The sequence below is a fragment of the Pleurodeles waltl genome, chromosome 12 (assembly GCF_031143425.1).
Source record: "Pleurodeles waltl isolate 20211129_DDA chromosome 12, aPleWal1.hap1.20221129, whole genome shotgun sequence".
In the NCBI taxonomy this organism is placed as follows: Eukaryota; Metazoa; Chordata; class Amphibia; order Caudata; family Salamandridae; genus Pleurodeles; species Pleurodeles waltl.
In genome coordinates, this window is record NC_090451.1 from 569,492,153 (window position 1) to 569,517,518 (window position 25,366).

At 43.3% G+C, this 25,366-nt stretch overlaps 1 protein-coding gene across 3 annotated transcripts in view; it reads left to right on the plus strand.

The window, feature by feature from the left end:
- RIPOR1 (RHO family interacting cell polarization regulator 1) overlaps positions 1-25,366 on the plus strand; it is a 1,174,702-nt gene that overhangs the window by 582,209 nt on the left and 567,127 nt on the right. For all 3 annotated transcript variants that reach the window (XM_069217674.1, XM_069217675.1, XM_069217673.1), the window contains exons 11-12: positions 6,836-6,984; positions 12,036-12,165. In XM_069217674.1, coding sequence (XP_069073775.1) covers positions 6,836-6,984; positions 12,036-12,165 — 279 coding nt within the window. The remainder of the gene's footprint in view (positions 1-6,835; positions 6,985-12,035; positions 12,166-25,366) is intronic.

The following is a 25,366-nucleotide window of genomic DNA, read 5'->3' on the forward strand; positions in this document are numbered from 1 at the left end:
ACAGAAGATACAGACACCTGTGGCCCTTATTGCCCAGAAGAAAACTGTGGCCACAGATGGGCACCCAATCAGATACTATGCCACGTTTGGCGCGCCCCATTCTCAGAAATTCTTGGAGGTATTTAATGACGCCAGACAGGTGGACCAGCTTGCATAATCTCTCTTGGAGCACTGATCGTGGCTGTTCCTAAACCGGGTTGTGACTCCTTGGATGTGCGCTCCTATCATCTGCAAGCTCTCTTAAACCTTGATTACAAGATACGGGAAAAGGTGTTGCCCAACAAGTTGCTCCCCATCATAGGTGCCCTGATGCATGAGGATCAGTCCGGGCTTATACCCGAGCGTAGTACCTTCCGTAATATTCATTGGTTGCTCCACATGGGGGTGATCATGCCATTTGAAGCCCAGGGACAGGCTGAGGTGTCATTGAACATAGAGAAGGCATTTGACACCTTCGGCTGAAATTACTTACTGGCTTCTTTGGTGGGTATTGGTATGGGACCGATTTATCTCAGATAGATCCGTGCTTTTTAAAAAAATCTGGCAGCAAGCATTCAAACAGCCTGATGATTTCTGGGGCACCAAGCAGGGTTGTCCCCCATTTTCATTGATTTGGCCCCGGCCATGGAGCCTCTGATCTGAAGTCTAAGACTAAGAGCAAGGCAGTGGGGGATACTGGCACATGACGAATACCAAATTGTATCTCTTTATGCGGATGAAGTCTTGGTGTACTTACATGATGCGACTTCCTCGCTTCCTGCCCTGATGTCACTGCTGGAGGACTTTGGAGAGGTGTCAGGCCTTAGGGTGAACTGGGACACGTTTTGCCTGTTATCACTGGCCCTGGTCCCTGAGCTTAAACGGGACATTAAGGGGATACCAACTGCAGTGGTGCTGTACTACTTTCAAGTACTTGGGTGTCCAAATTGACCATGCAGCCAATGATCTTCGGGAGGGTAATATTGACAGGGTTACTGGCCTTGGTTTGTAAGTCATTCCCTTGCAGGATGTTCTTCCCAATATCGCTGGTGGGGCATGTAGCAATCTCTAAGATGTTGGTACTTCCCCAGTTATTATACTTCTTTGTGGCATTACTACTCACCCTTCCCAAGTCCTTTGTTCGGGAACTTCACATTACCCTTATGGAGCAGTAGCAGGGGAGGGTTCTCCACCTGAACCTGTCCAGTCTCCATCTTCCTGCATGGAGAATGAGTGTCAGCAGTTGACAGCTTTCAACCTTCCGCCCGAAGTCTGTGATGTTATCTTGGCAGCCATATGTCCCTCCACTAAAACGGAATATGCCTGTCGGCATAAATTTGGGGCATGGTGTACCAACAAAACCATTGACCCCCTCGCTGCACTTCTGTCTGAGGTCCTCTTGTTTATTCTCTCCCTTGCCCAGCAGGGCTCTGCTTTGGGTACCCTTAAGGGTTATCTGTCTGCAATCCCTGCTTTCCTCAGACTTCCTGATCAACCCTCCTTGTTTAAATCTACCATTGGGGCACTATTCCTTAAAGGTATTACCCACATGTTCCTGCTTACGCCATTCATAATGCCCCAGTGGGATTTGAACCTCAGACTTACCTTCCTCATATGTGCTGCTTTTGAGCCTCTTCATAATTGTCCTTGTCGGCTCCTCACCTTAAAAACAGCCTTACTTGTCGTCATCACCTCTGCATGGAGAGTGAGCTACAAGCTCTTTCTTTGAAGCCACCCATCAGCCCTGTCCATCCTGACAAATAGTACTTGGGACTTGGGACTAGGGCCTCTTTCCTCCTTAAAGTGACCACACCCTTTCATGTAGGCCAATCCATCACTTTGCCTTTTTTTTATCTGCCCCCACACCCTTCTCATGAGGAGGAGAGACTCCACCGTCTGGATCCAAAAAGAGCGTTGGCGGTCTACCTCAGTTGTACCAAAGACTTCTGGGTGGATGATCAACGCTTTGTGGGTGCAAAGAAAGAATGGGCTTTGCAGAAGAGAACCATCTCTGGATGCCTTGTTCTCTGCATCAAACTGTGCTATGCTTTAGCTAAGAAGCAACCCTCTGAGGGTTTATGTGCTCACGCCCAAAGAGCAACAGCTGCAACCACGGTGTTAGCACACAGAGTTCCAGTCTTGGACATTTGACAGGCGGCCGCACAGGTACACCTGCACATATTCAACAAACACTACTGCCTGGACAGTCAGGTCTGCACAGACGACTATTTTGGCTGTTCGATCCTGCATGACCTTGTAGTATGATGTAAGTTCACAGACCCACCTCCGGGGATGGTATTGCTTGGGTATCTATTTTAAGGTAAGGAATCTGCAACTAGAAGTCTCTATCAGATGAACAAGTTACTTACCTTCATCAAGGAATTATCTGGTAGAGACATATTCTAGTTGCACATTCCTTACCGACCCACCCATCCTCCCCACTCTGTGAACTGATTTCTAGGGACAGGGACTCCTTTTCAGGGCCCTAGTTCCGGCACACCAATCTCAATGTTCTTCATGGCTCTGCGCTTCTGGCATGGAAAGTTGTGAAAAAAACTTGACGTCTTCACATTGTCGGCGCCTACACACCACCGCCACGTCATCACTGTGACAATGACGGATGTGAAGTTGACGGACGCCACTTGATGGCGCGCAGGGGTACTGCTCCAAGAAAAATCTCCTGATCCAGTCTGACACCTGTGGGAAATTCTAAGATAGGGAAGCTCCTAGTTTAGGGTTGTAGCATACGGCTTGTCTAGTTTGAGTGTGATAGAACTACAGGTGTGGGGAGCCTGCAGCTATACAGACTTGTAATTTTCATTTGTTTTCTTCTGAGATTGATTGTGTTACTTTGTCGATCTGTTGTGGGGAGTCACTGGATTGCTATAAGCCTGTAACCAATGTAAGGAGTCATAGATTAAATTGTGCAAGACTTGAGTGTCTTATAATACTACAGGTGTGGGTAGCCTTTAATGAAGGTGTAAGGCAACCTTAGTGGTTAGGGTATTAATGCGGTGTACTCTAAATGTTTGCATGCTGTTGTGCCCTGCACTTGGTGTGGTAGGAGTGTTACCATGTACCTGACGAGGTAGGGGTATAGTCCCTCTGATGCAAGATGCCCTGAGTGATCAGGGTTTCACTGTGACTTACCCTGGGAGTATGCCTGCTGTTATCATCTGTTCCTAGTATGGCAGGTGTGTTAACGCTCTGGTGGAAGGTGGCCTGAATGGTGTGGATGTGGTGTTCCCTGGTTGTATGTTTGCTGTTCTCCTGCAGCCTGTTTGATTTCCTTTTTGGTTGTCATGTGAGTTGGAAAATGCTGTTGTACATATGGTCTGGTGCAGTGAGTGCATTGAAGTTGTGTGTCTTATGTTAGCATGAGTAGTTGTTCCTAGGATGGGTTTTACTATAGAAAGGGTTAAAGGTTCAAGAATATACATGTTATACATACTATTACATATATAATGAGTAACTATGTAATATCATCTAGTATTGCAGTTAAAGCATTCAGGTGGCATCGTAAGCCACAAGACCAAATTCCAAGTGGTGTGTAAATGTCACCATAACTCTGACAACATAATACACCTGATACCTGTTTATTTTGGGGTGGCTGGCTTGAAAAGGGTCTCTTTTTTTCAAATGGGGACATAGTCATTGGAAAACAGAAGTGACATACTGGCCTATAAAGTTTGATTATCTAGAGAACAATAAGAAAATAATAATTATGTAGTTATGCGTGCAAAATTGTGCAATAAAAAACACCCTTAGCTTTGTTAAAAAACACTTTCTGTCTATAGAAGGAAAATAATTTTGAAGATGTTCTTTTCAAGATAAATCAATAATGCACATGAACTGCAAATAAAATGTTTAGGTTTTGTGTAACTTTCATGAATAGACCGTTGATAAAACAGTGGGAAGTGGTGAAGTCCATTGGAATTATGCATTTGTGTGGCTTCAGCATGTACCATATAATTGTGGATTTATTGTACCTGTTTGGATTGGAGCAGGACAAAGGCTGATTTGCATGAGGGTCAGTCTAATTTGAGATGACATAGTGGGCAAAAAAACAATGATTTGTAATGCTGCCCTGAGCTATTGCCATTGGTTAGACAATTTGCAAACATTTCTCTCATCACCTTTTGCGTGTTTGATGTAATGTACACGCCCCATCATTTGCATATTCCAATAAAAAAGTGTTGCTTCTAATTCAAATAATTCGAAATTATACTGCTGGAAAAGATGCTGCATAGCTTGTCTTTTCTTGCACATAATTCATATAAACCTTCTTCATTATGTTAATATTAAAACAAATGTTAATGATAAATAAAAAGGCCCTCCATTTTCACCTAAACCTGCTGGTCCTGGCAGTGGTAAATCTCTGCAGAGTGGTTTGAGAGTTGTCATTATAGCTCACAGGAAACAGTGTGATATTTTTCATTTTGATGGGTCCCTATGAAATATGGCGGTTTATACCACTTCGTTTTGTCATTTTGTGCACTCACTGGATGTAATTTAATAAATGCTATTTAAAGATTTATTTGAGCATAACAAATACATTTATTTATACTTAGATTTAAAATAAGAAAAAAAGAAATGTTATAAAAAGGCGAAATAAACTTAATAAAATAAATGTTGGCAGAGGATTTAATGGTAAAACAATGTTATATATACCTAGATTATGTAATTGTGGACAATGTAGTGAGAGAGTTTAAATGAATAATCTTTATTGTGTGAAAACATTACAATATTTATTACAATACTAAAATGCAATAAAAGCACAAATTATGCGACTAACAATGATGTAAAACATTCTCAAAATCCACATTTAATTTACAATTCATTTAAAGGATTCTGAGCAAGTTCAAAAAAAATTATCAGTCTCCCACTATATGCTCAATCGATTCCTCCTTTTAGTTACAGAGACGACAAACCTTTAAGGATGAGCAGTTTATATTCCATGAGCCTTCAAATTGAAATGTCAGATTCAGCATCAGGCAAAATCTCAAATATTTTAATTTGCATCCAGGATCCAGTTTATAATCTAAGTATTCTTTTTTTACACTAAAATATGACTCTCATATATAATGGACATGCCTATATTTCTTTAATAATGTTGACAAATCAGTTGCCTTGGAGTTCCTCCATAAATTTTGACTTCTTAGCCTCTTGCGCTCCAGATGCCGGAGTCAGGCTTGAGAGATGATTTGACCATCTGAGTTTATTATTGACTGTGAGTCCCAGGTAATTGTACTTTGAGACTTCTTCCAGGAATTCTTCATCAGTCTTTAGTTTATCAATGTTCTGGGGTTTGCCATGTACCATGATTTTTGTTTTGCTGGATTTGACTTTTAAGTTGTTTTGCATGTTGAATTGTTGTAGGTTAAATGGCTGTGATTGGAGGCATGATGAAGTCAAGGAGGATAAAATAATATCATTAGCAAATGCCAAGTAACTTATTTGTTTACCTCCTGGCTGAGCGCACAGACTGTCCGGATGGGTTTAGAAATGTTGACATATTTGCAATGTACAGTGGACCATTTGCACTAGGTATTTTTGCAGAAGGGGCATTGTTTGATCATTTAAACTGAAGCTAGATGGTATCGTGCAACGCTATAAAAAAAATATAATTGTGTGCAATGTAGTGGTCAGTCAGTGTAATGGTGGCTGATGTAGCAATGTACAAACATCCAAAAGACATGGAATGGCAGTATGTGCTTGTGAATTGTACATCTGTGTGCAGAAACACTATATTTAAATTTATACACTGTAATTGTTATGTGCCACCTTAATTACTATACCTGATGAACCTGGATTGAGATATGGAGTGCCCTAGAGCCAACTATCTAGCCCTTTGACACTTTATGTGAACCCTTGAACTAGTGCCAACATTTTGGACAAATGTAACACGTCCTTTCAGAGCTATCAGGTGGGACACTTGTCCCCACTCCCTGATTGTCAGTAACACTGCTAATTAAGATAAAAGTACACATACCGGCAAGTTGGTATAATTATACATGGTGATGGTGAAGAGTTGCTTTGCTTTGGCCTGAAAGTCAGGTGCTGACCCATCATAGCACAAGTGTCACAGGACTTACATAATCTTGCATGATGATGGCTAAAGGAATCCTCATGGTGAAATAGGGAAGAGAAGGGAGGGATATGTGAAATTTCTCAAGCGCAAACCTAGCCATAAGGGAAGGGAGCTGAGCGCTGTACCGGGTCAAAAAAAAGCATAAAGTCAACGAATAGTATGAGAGCTAGCTGGTTTGTGGACTGTTAATGCACTGTGATGTAGTAATTTCCAGTCCTTTCCTGAATTGGAGCAAAATTGGAGTGGTCCTGATGAATGTGGGATGTTGTTCCAAATCCTGGGTACATAGATGGAAATGCCTGTGGTCTTGTTTTTTTTTTTTCTTACACTTCTTAGTCTGCAGTCTGATGGTTTCCTGGCTGCATGTGTGCTGAAAACTACCAGAGATGGTGAGCCAGCCAACATAAAAATTTGGGAGGTAACTCCTTAGGCAATACATTTCCCATTGGATACACTTCGTCTGTGATCTGATGTTCTGTTTAGGTATAAATAATGGGAAATTTGTACTAGGGGCTGCTTAGATTTCACTATCACTAATATGTGTTTGATAGTACTCAACTCTGACTACATTGGGATTATGCTACATGGTATGGATATTGTGTGCAACAAGAGTTGTTCTCAATGTCATACTGTCAGTGGATTTATGAATTTCTGGAGATAGAGGTCTATAGTTGTTTTGTAGATGTACATTTATTTCTTGTTAAGGAATACAAAGTTATTTTACAAAGGCATTGAATGCCCCTTTCCATGCTTCCTCTACTGCAGGTAACAGAGCTCAAGAGTCTGGCGAGTCATGTGGTGGTTGGCAATGTCGCCTGTGAAACCAAGGATCTCTTTGCTGCACTCCCTCAAGTAGTTGCTGTGGACATCAATGACCTTGGGACAATCAAGCTTAGCCTGGAGGTGAACTGGAAGTAAGTGACTCCTGTTGTGCCGCATAGTGGGATGTGGAGGTAAACCAGGAATGACCTGCTTGCTTTTTAGATTGGCCTGTGTCTAGGCTCCACTTAGAAAAGCAAACTGGACTCCTAGTGATGGGAGAATTAGTAAAAGTATAATTAGAAGGTCAGTATGGTTGAAATAAAACTAACTGACAATTGGAGAGTGTGTGAAACAGTTACAAAGTGATTACCACCATAGATAACTAGCAACCATATATAGTATTCTAGATTAATTGTTCAGTACATTTTTGTGTGGAAACGTGATACAACAAGCTTATACATTGTTATCACAGTCCCTACAATTTCTCAATGTCAGCAGTCATATACTGAAAATAAAATCTTGAAGGTAGATGTGAAAACTTATTGGATGCTCTTGCCATATGTTGTTACTGAAATCTGAATCTTATCCATACTTAAATTCTTTATTGAATTTTGTATTTTTGTAAATCATAATCAATAAACATTCTGCAACCTTTAGTACCAAAAACTGACAGTAATCTAAAACAGACTTTATTAAGATTACTAAATCAATATGATAATCGCAATATATTTTTTTTATACTTTATTACACTGTTAACAATCTGGTAGGTCCTTCCTTTTACGCCCAAGAAAATTCACTCAAATGTAAATTCTAACTTGCTTCCTTCATTGCTAGACTATTGTTATAGCCTGTTCGTAGATCTCCAAGGATCCTCCTTGCTAAATTACAGCTTATTCAAAACCTAGTTTCCCACATGACCTGCAAGCTTCACAGATTTCAACACACCTCAGAGGCACAACACTGACTCCATGTTAGCTACCAGTAAAGTTTAAGGTCTTCTGCATTTCCCAATGGATTTTTACTGCCTTGAATATTCGGATTATCGAGACAGTTTGTTTCCTTACACCTCTACCTTCTTCTTGCACCCTGCTCTCCTTGTGCTGTTCTCAGAATTGTGTGTGAAGAAGTCACAACTTAAGACCTCACTTTTCACCGCCTGGTTTTCAAGTTGTAAAACACAATGTCTTTGAGTATAAGAACTCTGAACAACCACATAGTCTTAACACGGGCACCAAAAATCCTTTGTCTTTTGTTACATTTCTTTTGCTGCTCCAATGCTTTCTTTTTAGCTCCATAGTGCTGGGAAACCTCTGGTGTCAGTTTTGCTTTAAAAATAAATAAATAAAATAAGTAAATGGTTTTTCAAGAACAATTCGCATCACAGTGCAACACTTTTTTGGCACGATATCTGGTTATCATTCCTTTCCTTTTGCACTCTCAGTGACATGCAATCCCCACCATTAACCCAATGCAGCTATTTGACAGGCTCACACATTTCCCCACACTGCGTTTCCATCCTAGCCTGTTACTTTCTCCTGATTAAGTTATCTCACCCAACGCATTGCTCAGGGTGTTCTGGCATCTAATGTGTGTACTGCATCCTCTGTTTTACTGCCGTCTAATCCACCAGGTCTTCTCTCAGTTTCCCATCCATAGTCAGGGGTTGTGTCTGCCCTTTCTCAAGCTATTGCCTGTACAACCACATTTTACGCCCAGGATTTCACCTGTTATGTTTGTGGGCTTAATCAGTTGATTGGTATGTATCTCTTAATGAGCACTGCAACTAGGGTGGCAAATTTGTATCTTAATTTCCTTTCTTTTAATATTTGGACTTAGTCTAGTGGCATAATTAGACTGCAAATGTGGATATTCCTCTCATCCCGGAGTGCATTTTTGTCAATAATCTGGTCCAAAAGACAGGTCATATGAATAAAATCCATACCTGTAGCTTTAAGTCTTGCGCACGCCAGAGGTCTGTCATGGTAGAAGCCACCTAATTTTAATGGGGTCTCAGAGAGATTCTTGAACTACTCTAACTTAAACCTGATAATAAACAAGATTTTCTTGACTTGCAAGCATGCTGTTCCCCATTTCTTGTCTGTGATGGCTTTGAGCAATAGTCTTCCTATTGTGTCCTAACCGGCAAGGGCCTTTTTTCCTGATAGACGTTTAAGGCTGTGTAGAGCTTAGACGCCTGTTTTTATTCCTTTACCAGATTCAAGAGCATCACCAGGATCTTTGTTTGCTACATGGCCTCAGGGAGCTCAGTCTGTATTTCTCTTACTCATTGTGTTAGTTTGCTGCACTGTAAACATAGCCTACACCACAGCCCAAAATTGCCCTTCAGCAAAAGTAATGACATTATTTTTAGGGTAAAAGTCTACCATAGACGTACACCGTCCCTTACTCCACTGTGCCACCACAGTGCTTCATTTGAATGGTTGCAGACTCTACAGGTCCACGCCTGATACCAAAATGTGTTTTCTCATAATATTCCTTGCTCCCAGAATCTCCCCCCTATATTATTTGGTACTATGCTTATATTTTTTTCCCATCATTAGCAGCTCTCACAAGGAGACCTATCTATGTTTTCCCTTTAGCACCCTAAGCTCCCAATTATTATGCCATCCAGGCATTTGACTTTAAATTGAAGTTACTTCATCGTATAATATACTTCCAGGTCTGGTAGCCCCATTTTCTCTCTTCTCAATTTTAATGTGTCCTGTGTGATTCTGTTGTGTTTTCTTGCCCACACAAGAGAGAGAACTAACCAGTCTAGTTCTTGGAAAAGTCTTACTGGTAAGGGACACCTTGAACTCTGCAATTTATGTTAACATCCTGTTAAGAAAACAATTTTGTTAGCACGACTTGTCTTGTAACAGAAAGTGGCAAATTATACCAAAACGTTACTGAAAGTTTCAGTCCCTCAAATATCAAAATCAAATCGGAAATTGTAGAGTGCACTACTCACTGGTAGGGGTCTCAAGGCGCTGTGGGGGTCAATCCACTAAGCTTCAGTCGAAGAGCGAGGTCTTAAGGTCTTCCCTGAATTGAGGTAATGATGGTGACTGTCTGAGGTGACGAGGCAAGGTTTTCCACCTCTTTGCCACGAGGTAGGCAAAGGATCTTTCTCCAGCTAAGGTTTTCCGTATGCGTCTACGGTGGCTAGTGCCTGTTGAGCGTAGAGGTCGAGTGGGGTAGTGGAAGGTAATGCAGTGGTTGAGGTAGGTGGGGCCTAGGTCGTGGAGAGCCTTCTATCCATGGATGAGGAGTTTGAAGTTGATTCTTTTCTCAACAGGGAGCAAGAGGAAGTCTTTTAGGTTTCTGGTGATGTGTTTGCGGCGGGGGACATCCAGGAGGAGTCTGGCAGAGGTTTTTTGGATGTGCTGTTGTTTCTTCAGATTCTTCTGGGTGGTGCAGGCATAGAGGGCATTGCCTTAGTCGAGTCTGCTGGCGACCAGGACATGGGTTACAAACTAGTTGCAGTCACTTGGGATCCATTTGAAGATCTTCTGGAGAAGTTGGAGTGTGTGGAAACAGGATGATGTGACAGAGTTGACCTGGCAGATAATGGCGAGTGATGAAGCTGAGGTTGCATGCATGGTTTGTTGAAGTGAGGCAGTGCTGAGTGTCCTGGGCCACCAGGAGGTGTCCAGGCTGATTGAGCTTGAGGCAGCTCTCCTTAATCCAGGCGAAGACGGCTTCAATCCCGCTGTGGAAGTTCTACTTGGCATTTGTAGGGTTTTTGGTCAATGAGATGATCAGCTGGGTGTCGTGGGCATAGGAGACGATGTTCACAGTCCTTGGCCTGTGACGATGGACGCTAGCAGGGCCATGTGGATATTGAAGAGTATGAGGCTCAGGGAGAAGCCCTGGGGTACTCCACAGCTGATCCCCATAGGTTCTGACAGGTATGACGGGAGTCTGACTCTTTGTGTTCTGCCAGTCAGGAAGGAGCGTATCCATTGTAAGGTCTTGCGGCGGATGCCACCTGCTGGAAGTCTGGAGCAGAGGGTGTGATGGGGAGACCGTGTCGAAGGTGCCCAATAGGTCCAGTAGGATGAGGGCTGCTGTTTGGCCACGATCGAGGAGCATGCAGCTGTCATCATTGGCGGCGAGGAGGGCAGTCTCCGTGCTATGGTTGCTCCTGAAGCCTGATTGGGAGATGTCCAGGATGTTGTTATCCTTGATGTGTTTGCAGAGCTGTGTGTTGATGGCCTTTTTCGTGACCTTGGCTGGAAAAGGCAACAGAGAGATGGGGCGGTAGTTTTTGAGGTCCATGGGGCCTGCAGTGAGTTTCTTCAGAAGCAAGCAAATCTCTGCGTGTTTCCAGACCTTGGGGAAGCTAGCCATCTCCAAGGAGCAGTTGAGCGTGTGGCTCAGTTCGGGTGTGATGGAGATGTTGACTTTGTTGAAGATGTGGTGGGGACAGGGATCAGTAGGGGCTCTGAAGTGGATGCTGATCATGATGGAGTGGGTCTCGTCCGTGGTGAGGGTGGTCGAGCAGTGCAGGATCCATGAAGGTTCAGAGAATCCGACCTGGGGGGGGGTTGTTGGTGGGCTCGGATGGTCTTGGGGACCGAAGCTATCGTAGATGTCCTTGATTGTTTCGATGGAAGAAGGTGGCTAAGCAAAGCTATCCTACCAATTTCATACTCATATGTTTGTCTGCTATATGCTCCACTGTGTGTTTAAATGATGAAAAACCCTTGTCTCCCAGTGTACTTCTACCTCCGGACAGACCTCTGTGGCAAACTAAGTCAGTACCCCACAGGGTATATTGATGACTTTGGACAAGGTTATTAGGCAGGGTTATTAGTTTAATACAACTTAATATTTCACAATGTATGGCAAATTGTTACTTTTGTTTTACACCCCAAATTTTTACAAGCTTCAGAAAAACTCTTCTTAATTAGCTTTCTTCTCACTGTTGTTCACAATCTCATGCCCATGTGCATCTTTGCATTTTGTTACTGAAAATAAAGTATTGCTTCAGTATTTCTGCTTTTTTACTGATTACCCTCAACGTATTTTCGTTTTTTCTTCAATCTCACAATTACACATCTGCACTTTTTGGTTCTAATAAGATACTCAAATGCTTTTAAATCATTGCTCATTTGCTCTCTTGATCCCCTTTTCTGAACAGCTTTGCTTAGGCCTTTTTCGAATATTCAGATTTATACATTTCACCCTCCTTTTTCAGCCCATTTGACAAGGATGATCAGCCGTCTAGTGCCAGTACTGTCAACAAAACTGCAACTGTCAACAAAAGATTCTCCATGTATAATCAAAGTCCACCTGACACACCTTCAATGCGAGAGCAGGCCTTCTATGTAAGTGCTATTGGTTGTGTGTTTTGGGACTTCTCTGGGTGTATTTCAAGGGAATGTGTGGGGGAGGGTGTAAGTTGAAATTTCCAGCCTTCCATTCTCATACTTTACAATATTCTATAACCAAAAGTGTTTTTCATGTTTCACATTTGCTAATTTACCTAATGTTGACGTCACCGCAGATTACATCAAATGCATTTACTTTGGCCATGACAGCATGGTAAATGGCATCACCTTTGATACAGAAGCAATCAAGACGGGGTTGTGGGACAGGATTAGAATGATAGCAAAATGATGGAGAAATCTTATTGTACCCTACAGAAACATGGCAGGGGACAAGGACTGTCGGACATATTTAGGCTAGACATTTATTACCCATTCTTTATTCTCCAATTTAGTTTCCCAGTTCACCCTACCTTTTCCCAGTACTATTCTTTCCATGTGTCTTAGCGTCATCCATTGTGCCATTTCCAGTGTACTGTAAAATCTTACATAGCCTCCGGCTTCAGTTTGCATCATTAAAGTACAGGAGCTCTATTATTATTTGGAATAGGAAGAATGAATGAAAAACAAATACAGGAAAGTAGCGAGGCAATTGAGAATACAGTAAAAAGGAGTACCAGTCATATAGGAGTGAAGGGAGAGAGGGTGAGAATATTATAAAGTGTAGAAAAAGAGGAAGGGAGAGGGATAAATGAAGACAAGTAAGAATGGGGAGGAAAGAGCAAATTATAGGAAGGAAGAAACAGAAAAAGGAGGTGCAAGAGAGAAAGTTGAAGGTGATATAGTCAGGGAAAGGAGAAGTTGGATGAAGAGAATGGACAGTGTTAGAAATGGGGTCTTTGGTTGACATCCAGGTTACCCCCTGTTCAAGCAAGGACCCTCACTCTAGTCAGGGTAAAAGAGAATCACCCTCAGCTAACCCCTGCTTACCCCCTTGGTAGCTTGGCAGAGCAGTAGGCTTAACTTCAGAGTGCTAGGTGTAAAGTATTTGTACCGACACACAGAGTAACTTAATGAAAACACTACAAAAGGACACAAGACCAGTTTAGAAAAATAGGAAATATTTATCTAAACAAAATAAGGCCACAACGACAAAGATCCGACATACACAAGTCAAGTTATGAATTTTTAAAGATTAAACTCAAAAATAGCGCTTAGAAACACAAAATGCTTCGATGAGTTGTTAACACAGCGTCGTGACTGAGTCGTTCCCGACAAGCTGACACCAGCGGCGCCGGAAATGGAGTCGCATAGACCCCGCAAGTACAGTACCTTTGGGGAAGGGTGAAAACAAGTTGATGCGCGAAGTCGGGGATCGCGGTGTCTGTACGAAACGTTGAATCCGCGTACTTCGAGTGGTGTCGGTCACGACATGGTGCTGCGACTTCCACAGAGTCGCGGACTTCAGCGGGGCTGCAGCGGCGTCAGGCCCCCGAAGGTCGTCACGTTCCAACGAAGATCACGGAGTCTGTTCAGGCGGCGTCACCGGATTCAGCAGCGGCGTCGGTCCGAAGTCGTCCGAAGTTGATTTCCTTGAATTTCCACCAGCATTCCTTCCAAGGGCCCAGGGACTGGATAGGGCACCACTTGTCAGAGCAGGAGTCTCTCCAGAGACTCCAGGTGCTGGCAGAGAGAAATCTTTGCTGTCCCTGAGACTTCTAACAACAGGAGGCAAGCTCTAAATCACGCCCTTGGAGATTTCTTCACAAGATGAAGGCACACAAAGTCCAGTCTTTGCCCTCCTACTCTGACAGAAGCAGCAACTGCAGGATAGCTTCACAAAGCACAGTCACAGGCAGGGCAGCACTTCTCCACAGCTTTTCAGCTCTTCTCCAGGCAGAGGTTCCTCTTGATGTCCAGAAGTGATCTAAAGTCTGTGGTTTTGGGTGCCCTTCTCATACCCAATTTCTCATTTGAAGTAGGCCTACTTCAAAGTAAAGTCTCTTGTGAATGTGAAATCCTGCCTTGCCCAGGCCCCAGACACTCACCAGGGGTCGGAGACTGCATTGTGTGAGGACAGGCACAGCCCTTTCAGGTGTAAGTGGCCATTCCTCCCCTCCCTCCTAGCACAGATGGCTCATCAAGAAATGCAGACTACACCCCAGCTCCCTTTGTGTCACTGTCTAGTGTGAGGTGCAACCAGCCCAACTGTCAAACTGACCCAGACAGGGAATCCACAAACAGGCAGAGTCACAGAAATGATATAAGCAAGAAAATGCTCACTTTCTAAAAGTGGCATTTTCAAACACACAATCTTAAAATCAACTTTACTAAAAGATGTATTTTTAGATTGTGAGCGCAGAGACCCCAAACTCCACATGTCCATCCGCTCCCAAAGGGAATCTACACTTTAATCAGATTTAAAGGTAGCCCCCATGTTAACCTATGAGAGGGACAGGCCTTTCAAAAGTGAAAAACAAATTTAGTAATATTTCACTGTCAGGACATATAAAACACATTACTATGGGGGTCATTTTGACGGACCGCCAGGGCTAAAAGGACGGAAGCACCGCCAACAGGCTGGCGGTGCTTCCAGCCCTATTACGACCGCGGCAGAAGCGCCGCGGTCGCACTGCCGGGGCAGGCGGTTTCCCGCCGTTTTAGCCCCAGCGGTGATAATCCGCCAGGGCAGCGCTGCCCTGGGGATTATGACACCCCTACCGCCAGCCTGTTTCTGGCGGTTTGCACCGCCAGGAAGAGGCTGGCAGTAAGGGGTGTCCTGGGGCCCCTGTGGGCCCCGGCCAGCTTTTCACTGTCTGCATAGCAGACAGTGAAAAGCGCAACGGGTGCAACTGCACCCGTCGCACGGCCGCAACACCGCCGGCTCCTATGTTGCGGCCTCATCCCCGCTGGGCCGGCGGGCGCTACCTTGGTTTGCGCCCGCCGGCCCAGCAGGAATGTCATAATGGGGGCCGCGTGAGTGCGGCCGCATTGCCAACTGCACAGCGGTTACTGCCAAGGTCGTAATGACCCCCCTATATGTCCTACCTTAACCATACACTGCACCCTGCCCTTGGGGCTACCTAGGGCCTACCTTAGGGGTGCCTTACATGTAAGAAAGGGAAGGTTTAGGCCTGGCAAATGGGTACACTTGCCAAGTCGAATTTACAGTTAAAACTGCACTCACAGACACTGCAGTGGCAGGTCTGAGACATGATTACCGAGCTACTTATGTGGGTGGCACAACTAGTGCTGCAGGCCCACTAGTAGCATTTGATTTACAGGCCCTGGCACCTCTAGTGCACTTTACTAGGGACTTCATAGTGAATCAAATATGCCAATCATGGATAAACCAATCACATACAATTTACACAGAGAGCATATGCACTTTAGCACTGGTTAGCAGTGGTAAAGTGCTCAGAGTTCAAAAGCCAACAGCAACAGGTCAGAAAAAAATAGGAGGCAGGAGGCAAAAAGATTGGGGATGACCCTGCATAAGCAAAAAAGTCCAACAGACAGGAAGCAGATGAAAGGAGGAGTGGAGAGAAATGAGATGGGGTAGATAAAGATTGGAATGGAGATTCACAAGGAAGCAAAGACAGGTTGAGAAGGTGCAGGGGGATGGAGGGAATACAAAAAAATAAAGGGATATAAATGAGAGTGAGAATGGGAAAATTAGGGGGGTGGAAGGAATGGAGACCAGGAATATGATGGAAAGGGAAACAGAATCATCTAAAGATAAAGAGTGCATAAGAGATGTGGGAAGATAGGAAGAAAGAATGAGAGAGAAAGAAGTGTGGTAATTAAGAGAAAATAACAGAATTAAGTGTTGCAATTTCACATCCCTTATTAAAATAGCGATCACCATCCGTTGTAGTACTTTACTCCTCGGCTGACATTATTGATGCTGCAATGATTGCTGAACAACATCAAGGAAAGATCTATATCTACGTTTTAGTGAAAAAGTAAATAAAAACTGGGCTGCAAGGTGGGAAGGGAGGGGGGGAGTAAGGTCTGTTAGCCATTCACAAAGTGCCACCTGTATCAAAGTGTGTTGTTATGAGGTGCCAAACATGCCAAAATTCAGTTACCTCATATGTGACACATATTGGTTTATATCAGTCATAGTGGTTTACAAAGCATCTTCATTGGTTTAATAATGAAACATATTGGATGTGTCTTTGTGCATACTGCACTGGTTGCCACACGTTTTATTGATTTGTATGCGCTATACAAGTTGGCATACAGTATCACGTGTTTGAGGAATCGATGTATTGGTTAATGCAAAGGTAACCTATTGGTACACCAATTTGAGAACATGTGTTTACATTATGTAGTGTATGGTTTAAGATGTGCAGTAGTTACTTACAACATAGCGGTGTTCCCAATATACCAGTTTATATCATCATACATATGTGTACGTATAATACATTGTTGTATGTACACCATGTATTCGTGTTTGTATAACACAGTGATGTGGTTCCACAACCTATTTGTTTGTAGGAATGCTATACAGGTTTGTTGTAGTAAATGATTCATCTGCATAACATTGTGGTTTGCATGCATACTCTATTGCTATGCATGCACAACACACTGATCCTGAGGTGTAACACATTGGTTGAAATGGATAATATTACCCTCATAATGTACTGGTTGTATGTAAAGACTACTGATGCACATACATATAATTCTGTTTTGCAGCAGTGACACTTGGGTGTAAAAGTTTATTGTTCATGTATGCACAATGATTTTGGCTCATCATGGGGATTACTGATATATTGTGTGATATAACTAAACATGGCATTCGATTTAGGCAAAATCGCATATCTCACGTGGCTTGTGTGGTTATCCTCACGTACGAATCTGTACTGGAAGGTGCGCCGAGCATGTACAGATCTCAAGCTGGATACTGCGGGCTCGTCTTCATCCCATAGAACAAGGTTAACACAAAAAGTTAATGTAATTTTGAAGCAGAGCTGCCCAGTCTGACTTTAGTAAATGCGAGTTATAAACACTTCTGTTTATTAACAATACTTCCGTCCGTAGATTTTTAGTGATCAAAGGCTAAAGTCGCTTCTCAGGATGGGAACGGGAACAGAGCACTCTTAAAGTTTGTGGGGCTGTAAAGATAGTGGTTTCTCCATGGGGCCAATTAATATCCCTTTGTGGAAAATAAATATGTAACTGCATTGCATTACTGCCTTTCTACAAGGTTACATTTTAGAATGCTTACAATTCTGTATCGTAGAAATGGTAATAGGATGAAAAGTCAAAAGTATGCATGCCACAGTTTTTTCGACTTACTCTGAACAGGTTTGTAAATTTAAAAAAATATATATATATATGTGTGTGTGTTCAGCAGAGATATAAATCATGCCCACTGAGACTTATTTATAGAGCTGTAGTGTTATACCATGTTCTGGGGCCACGGGTCTACCAGGCACTTATCCATGAGAGCTGGAGTTGTTTGCTTCTGATATCCCAGGTTGGACCTTCTAAGATTATGCAAACTGGGCCAAGTACAACTGATTTAGCATTTAACTGTCAGTGGTAGCGGTGGCGAGCAGTCACACGCTTCTCAGGGAGGTATTGTAGTGATGCTCTGGCTCAGAACTCAACAATCACCCAGCAGCATTTAAACTGGCAGTGCTTTACTTTATAAAACAAAAGTACTTGCTTGCAAAAAAAAACTTGTAATTACAGAAGTATTAATGGAAAAACACAATTTAGTGAACTGGACACTGGGGCTACTGTGCCGTGATCTGCTAGCCACTCCTCTCTCCTCTTGGGTTTCCCGTCCTCTTCTAAACTTGATGATTCGCCCATACTTTATAAGATCATTTCTATCAGCATGAATGAAGGCTCAGATGCATATTACCCCTCTAGTACAGTTAGTCTACTCTGTTTATCACGGTTTTCATTAGTCTTTTGTATCCGACCATTTTGTGGGTCTCTGATGCGCAGGGTGGGGTCCTGCAGTCAACAGCGACTATCAGACTTGTCACAGTGGGAGGTAATTTAGCCACCTCCGCACTTACTAATGATTGTGGCACAGGATCAGCAACGATCACTCTTCTTTTCACAGTGACATGATCAGGTGCAAGCCTGCAGTTTCTGACTGAAACCTCCACTCGGAGAGTCTGGTGCCCACCCAGTTCATGGGGCACACAGATTTCTCTCTTCCTTTCTTTATCCAGGCCCCACAGCACGCAGATCTCTCTGCTTCTGGATCTTCTGAATGGGCACAGGAAAAAATCGACTTTTCTCTGTGGTGCCGTATAGAGCAGCAGCAATTTTATTATATGAGCGCTCTGATAGTAGCCTCTCTAATTATGCCTAGACTGATACTATAGTAGGGCTTGAATACTAGCAGCTTCCTTATTTTGCCACCTCTCTGCAGAGCTACATACTGGGGCTGGAGGTAACAGTAAGCAATAGTTCCAGGGTTGAAATTTCCTTTTGATTCTGTGCAAACCTACTAACTTGCATGTTTTAGGGGTTCCCCCCCAGCTCTTCTTTAATCATTGCCTACACTGAGATAGGTTAGAAATTTACCCATGACAAGGGTCAGTAGGAAAACGTCTCCCAGGGTTGGGAGAAAAGTGGTAAAAGGGAAAGTCAACTTGTGAACGCTCAACAGATTTTCACATGAGCAAATCTACACCTGCATATTTGCTTGTGCTACAATACAGTTCACATATCTGTCCTAGGAGTATGATTTCCTGGTTTAATTCTGTAAATACTTGAGAATTCATGAAATACACAAATCTGCACTAATGCAAAGACCCTCACTTGCGTCAAGTTCCGCGCTAGACAATTCCGTATTATATTAAATTGATCGCAATCTGCTCTTTCACAAGGAGCCTATCAGCACACAATGCAGATTTGTTAAGTGTCAGGATTGACTGTGGCAATATGTGCTTTTTGCGAACAAAAACCATTTTTGCTTTTCGCTAATACTTGTTACAATGGTTAGGGCCCAGCAGCTCCCATAGCAATAAGGTTTTACAAAAGTCATGTCAAAACAAGACCTGTATTTACAAAACCAAAAGTCTGACCACCAGTGTCGAAGTTATTGGCTTTGTCAATGCTTGTTTATTTTCATGTTTCCCATAATCTTGTTGAAACTGCTTACACTGACTTCCATAATGAAAATTTTTTGGGAATACTAGCATGCATCAACACATTTTACTAAATGATGCTTCTAAAAAAATCATACCTATAATTTCACAGTAGTTTAACAAACCATTTTGTTTTCCTAGTTGCATTTTTTTGTGAACATTGTTTTTGGAAAAGAAAAATCATCAATCTTGCTTATGCAAATATTTGCATTTAATCAGAGAGCATTCTAGGAGCATTATATGGCGCCTCATATTTTTTTAACTTTGCAAACATGTGTGCTAATTTTTTTTTTTTACTGGAACCACTGTCAGTAGTTCAGTCCGAGCTTACAACATTTATTTAGAAACTTCAACCTAGTAGTAGAGGTTTTGTATTAATGAACCATAAATGCAAGTTCGAACAGCATTAACATATAGACACAAATATTACCTCAACTGCAGACAATTATTTCCCTGCTCTGTAATGTGGTGCTGTAAATTGGCAGCCAAATGTCCCAAGAACAAAATGAACCTGAAAACCTGTTGTCCTTATCCCCAAATAATATGTCCTTGTCATCGGGCTATAGGAATTCCACACCCCTGCCTGCAAAGTTGGCATGCTCAGCCCCTCTCTCCACAGAGCGGAGCTGTTAGACACCTCACATCAGATGAACAGCTTCTTCAAGCAAGGCAAGATTTCAGGTATTGTCCTCTTACCCCTGGGAAGCTGGCTTTCAGATAGTTATTAACTCCTGTTGCACAATAGTCTTCTGAGTTCTGTGTGGAACATTCCCTTCCTTTGCCATACATAACTTGGAATTGGAATTGCAGTGGGTATGTGGCTCCTACATTTATACAATAAAAGCAGACAGGAGCTGTGTTACATTATGCGTGTATGTATAGCACGAATCTCAACTATGCGGAAACCCAGGTGCTTAAAGCAGAGGCTGTGCCAGCTCTGGCAGAGGCTTAATGGAAGAGGTAGGTTTCAGTGTCTTGCCTAATTCATGGACTGAGCAGTCGGCTCTGATGGACTAGGGAAGATCGTTCCAGGCTTAAGAGCAAAGAACCAGAAAGTGCGCCTGCCGGCTCTGAAGATACAAGGGGCGTGTTACCGAATTGAGGTTTTTAATCAAAGTGTGGAAGCTGATGCATCTGTTAAAGTATGTGGGTCTTAGGTTGTGTAGGTGTGTGTGTTGCTTGAAAAGTGCACATTTGTGGCTAGAGAGCCAGTGGTGGGCATTGAGATGCAAGGCTGTGTGCGGGCGGGTGCGGAGACTGAGCATGAGTCAGGCAGCTGCTTTTTGGATGACCTGCAGTCTATTTGTGAGCTGAGTGGTGATGCTAACGTAGAGTGTATTGCCGTACTCGAGTGTGCTGGTGATAAGAACCTGAGTAACGGTTCTGATGGTGTTGAACAGGAGCTATGTGAAGATTTTCATCAGGATCTTGAGAGAGTGGACACAGGAGGAGGCATCTGTGTTGATTTAGCTAGTCATCAATTGATTTGGCTAGTCATCAAAAGTTGGTTCTCTACTACTATCTCTAGGTACCTAGCTTGATTGCCAGGATGGGTGATCATCTGAACTTGGCTGGGCATCAGGCAGAGTTCCCTAGGGAGGTGTCTTTTTCAAAGAGTCCCACTTCCAATCTTGGGTGGTTGAGCTTCAGACAGTTGGTCTTCATTCCACTGGAAACTTCGGACATGCAAGTGGTGAATTTAGTCTGTGTGTTGGGAGTGTCATCTGAGAGGGAGAGGGATGAACTGGATGTTTTCGGCATTTGAGATTATGTTGATACTGTGGGTTCAAACGATATTGGCGCGCAGGAACAAGTAGGCATTGAACTGCTGGGGCCCTATTGATGATCCTTGTGAGACTCTTCAGATTAGGGTGGTGACAGCAGAGGATATGATGCCATGCTGACTGACTGGGTGGGTCTTGTGAGAAAGGAGCTGATCCATCAGGTCCTCTTTTACCAGCTTTGTGGAGGTGCTGGATGTTAATGGGGTAGGAGAGGGTGTCGAACAGATTTGAGAGGTGGAGCAGGTTGAGCGCTGCTGTGTATCCTTTATCAGTGATTAGGCCAATGTCGGTTGTGTCAGTGAGGGCGGATGTGGAGCCAATGTCTGCACTTTAAGAAGCCATTTAGGGTTGTTAATTTTACAAGTTTCCTTTCCAGGCTGCTTTCCAAACACAGCCATTATGTAAAGTGACACCCCTCACGTAATTGTAGTCTTCAGTTCTAGGATCTGGGTTAACTCATAAAAGTGGAACTTTACACAAATGGAGCAGTAGGGCTCCACTCCTGTGGGACAGACAAAAAGGTCTGGTTACAACTATGGATACAAAAAGCACGATACGCTTTTACCACTGCTTTATATGTTTAACCTAGGATAGAACAGTAGTCCTCTAGCCACTGAGAGTGCACACGCGGTGTGCCCCTCCAGGTCCAGGACAGGTCAAAGGACAGTCCTAGGCCTTCACACATAAACACTTCATTAGAGTGAGGCTTGGCTCAAAATACAAATTCAGGATACCAGTTACTCACAGTCAGTCACTCGCGTCTGGTGAATATTCCTGTACACGACTCAGGGACATTCCCTTCCCAACATGTAGTGACTAGGCTAAATGGGAAACATATTTTGGTAACCGGTTTACCATATAATTTTACAGCTTAAGATATACTCACTATCACAGTAAAACTGCTAGTTTGAGTCCCCTTTACTGCTTCACAGGCAGTGAAGTACCTCATGCTAGCCCTTCCCTCTACCTCCAAGATTCTGCTGGTGGTAACTGCAGGGAGAAAGTTCCAAAAACGCATAGTAACAGTTTTGTTATGTGTATGTGTGGAGTGCTTTGTCACCTGTGTGAGTATGCTGACATTGAGTAAGTGTTTATGCCTAGCCCTGTCTAAGGTAGTTTAGTTAAGTGAAAAACCAGGCCAGGGATGTGGAATTCCTATCGCTGGACACCCAGGACGTATTGTTTGGTCTCAAGGGCAACTTGTTTTCATTTTTATTTTGTCATTCGGACAAGTAGGCCTAACCCCTTGCAGCACAAACCCTTTGGCTGCCAGTTTACAGAGAAGGGAACTGAGTGCAGTTCAGGTAATATGTGTGTCTATATGTTAATGCTGTTTGAACTTGTATTTATGGTTCATTAATGGAAAGCCTTCATTACTAGTGTGAGCGCTGTAGATACACGTTTTAAGGTCACACAGCATTACTGACAGTGGGTCCGGTAAAAAAAAAAGTGTACACATGTTTGAAAAGTTTAACAATATGAGGCTAAGTATAATGCTCCCAGATTGATTCTCTGATTAGATGCAAATGTTTGCAGAAGCTTGTAAGCAAGAGTGACGATTGTTTGTTTTAAAAATAAAATGTTCAGAACAAAATGCAAGTAGGAAATAAAGCATTTCACTACCATGAAATTTTATGTGCTATTTCTTTGAAGCGGAATTTAGTAAAATGTGCTGATGCATGCTAGCATTTCCCCCAAAAATATTACTATTGGAAAATCAGTGTAACCATTTTCAATAAGATTATAGGAAGGATGAAAATAAACAAGCTCTGGCAAAGCCAACCAATCCAAAAAATGTTGTGCGTCTTTTAATTTCGTTAGTGTGTCTTGTTTTGACATGGCTTTTGTAACACTTTATTGTTGTGGGAGCTGCTAGGCCCTCGCCAGTGCACCATTCGCATTGAAAGCTTTCCCACGCTCCATTAATGTGATGCTGGTCCCGGTGTTCAAAGACAACACTACCGTCATGTAGTACCACATTCATCTTTAAGTTCCTTTCCTTTTGTACATGAGTACGTGAGAAATGCAAGGCAAGGAGAGTGCGTTCGCTGAGGAGAGCAGTAGCGCCTTCCTGCCAGCCTGTCTTCCTGCAGATCAGAAGCCCGCCCACCCTCCTGCCCGCAGTGGTGAAAGCAGAAGCGGGAAATGGGGATAAGTGAGGCTGTAAGGAGCTGTGTACCACACAGTGCTAGTTGCCAAAAGACCTAGGACCCACAGATGACCCTGCAAGGACTCAGTGGAGGCATCACAGCATCTACTGCATGCGGTAAGAGCTTCTGTGTTAGGCACATAGCGCCAAGGGTGAACCTGAGAGTGGCAGAAGCAACCTGACTAGTTTTGGATGAAGCTTGCTGCCCTGGTGCCCCATTTACCCTGGCACGCTGACCACTATCACCACTCCCAATCTAAAGGTCCCTCGCACTCTGCCACTTTCTCCCTGACCTGATTGACCTGCTCCTTGACACCACAGGACCGATTTATGAACCCCCCCAATGATCTCCTGAAGCTGGTAGCCACCTGGGGAAGGGGGAGGGGAGAACTGCACCCAGATGACAGCTGCCTCATGATTATTTGTGCTGCTGCAATTGCCACTCTTCTTTTCACGCCCAGCTCACAGTGGCTTCATCTGTAGTGTTGTTGCCCCAATTGCCACGCTTGTTGCAATGACAGTGGGCCTAGGTTGCCAGACTTGTTGGCCTGCTGTTTTTCCAAATTGTTCCATCTGTCAATTTTGAACTAGCAACATTCGAATAGGCAGCAAGCTGTGTGGACCAGTAGAGGTTGTTTTGCTAAGTCCAACTCTCTGGCGCAGCGTACTGGTGGCCCAAATGTTGAAAGAACCTGCAGCTACAGCAGGGGGTCATATCACAACGGAGGGCCCTACGACAAAGAGACCAATATTCAGTGTTTGCCTTAAATTAGAACATCTCACATAAAGCATCTGAGAATTGCAAGCACAATGTTATGGCCCAAAGGAAAACCAAGTAGGCCAACAGGGCTTTGACACAGCAGCAATTGGTAGAAAAGTAAAGAAATAGTCAAGTGGTGAGCGGGGATGATGGTCTACCACCTGCTAACTCAAAACAATCTGGCTACTTTGAAAAAAAAAAACAGTCTGCATAGTTGCATGTATGATGAAGCTATTCCCCATACCATACCCCCCTCAAATATACTTTCAGAGGCAACACATAACACAGGCCTTAAAAATCGGCGATGCATAAGATCATGCCCAAAAATGGGATTGGACTCTAAGGATATTGTAGTCTTTTCAACTTCAGCTGGGGAAACAGCTGTAATAGTCAACATTTATGATAATATTAAGTGGGGGCTGATCAGGACCAACTCATTAACATATTAAGCATCAATGGAGCGGTCACTCCTGAGCTGCAAGGGAAAACAGTGGCACAAATTAAACATGGTCCCCACGAGAAGGTAAGCTTCAGGAAGAGTGAGTGTAATAAATTGCCACTGGGATTTTCAATGCCTTTAGGTAGCATGGCAGTACAAAGTCACACACCTTAACAATCCGATCGATCGTACTACCAGAGGGACCTCCCTGTCACTAAGTTCGGAAGCTCTTAAGAAGCTTATAGAGGAGCCATTCAAGTTGGCCCTATTTTCAGGAAGATACCAAAACAGTAAAGGAAGAAAGTGTATCCAACCCATTCGGAATTGTGGCTCGGTCAGCACCTCTAAGGGACCTCCCTGCCAGTATGCTGGATTTTGCTCAGTGCAGCTCATCTATCTCCTGCGGCTTAATCTTTACAACCCTAAATTCTACCTTAATGGTTGCCATCAATGCTTTGACATGGCAGTTGCACAAATAGGAGGACAAAACAATTGACAGGTTATACCACAAGTTGAACGCTCATGTATTCAAAAGAACAGTGGCAGTCTTCACTAACTACATGAAGGGAGTACTACCAATCAAGGCAATAGCTGAAGTCATGGGAGGGAATACGACAGGCACCTGTGAAGCAATTGTGAACAAGCTTAGCACCCTCCCAGACCTTCTTTCTACATTAATCATCTAAAACACATAGGCCACCCAGCAGTACAAGTCCCTACCTGGAGCAAGACGTGGCGTACACAGAGAATGAAATAACAGGGGGGCCTTACCATGGACGTCAATTCACCTAAATGCTAGGGGTAGCAGAAGTGACGTCCTGAACCCTCTGAGCTTAATACTGTCACAGGAAAGGACATCATATGACTTGAAATCTTCCTAGGCAGTGATGTCACATGACGTCATCCCCACAACATCACAATAATTTACATTGGCGAAGGTTTATAACAATTGCATGATATATATTAAACAAACAAATGTCTATCTTGGGATGTTATCTATGTAAAGGT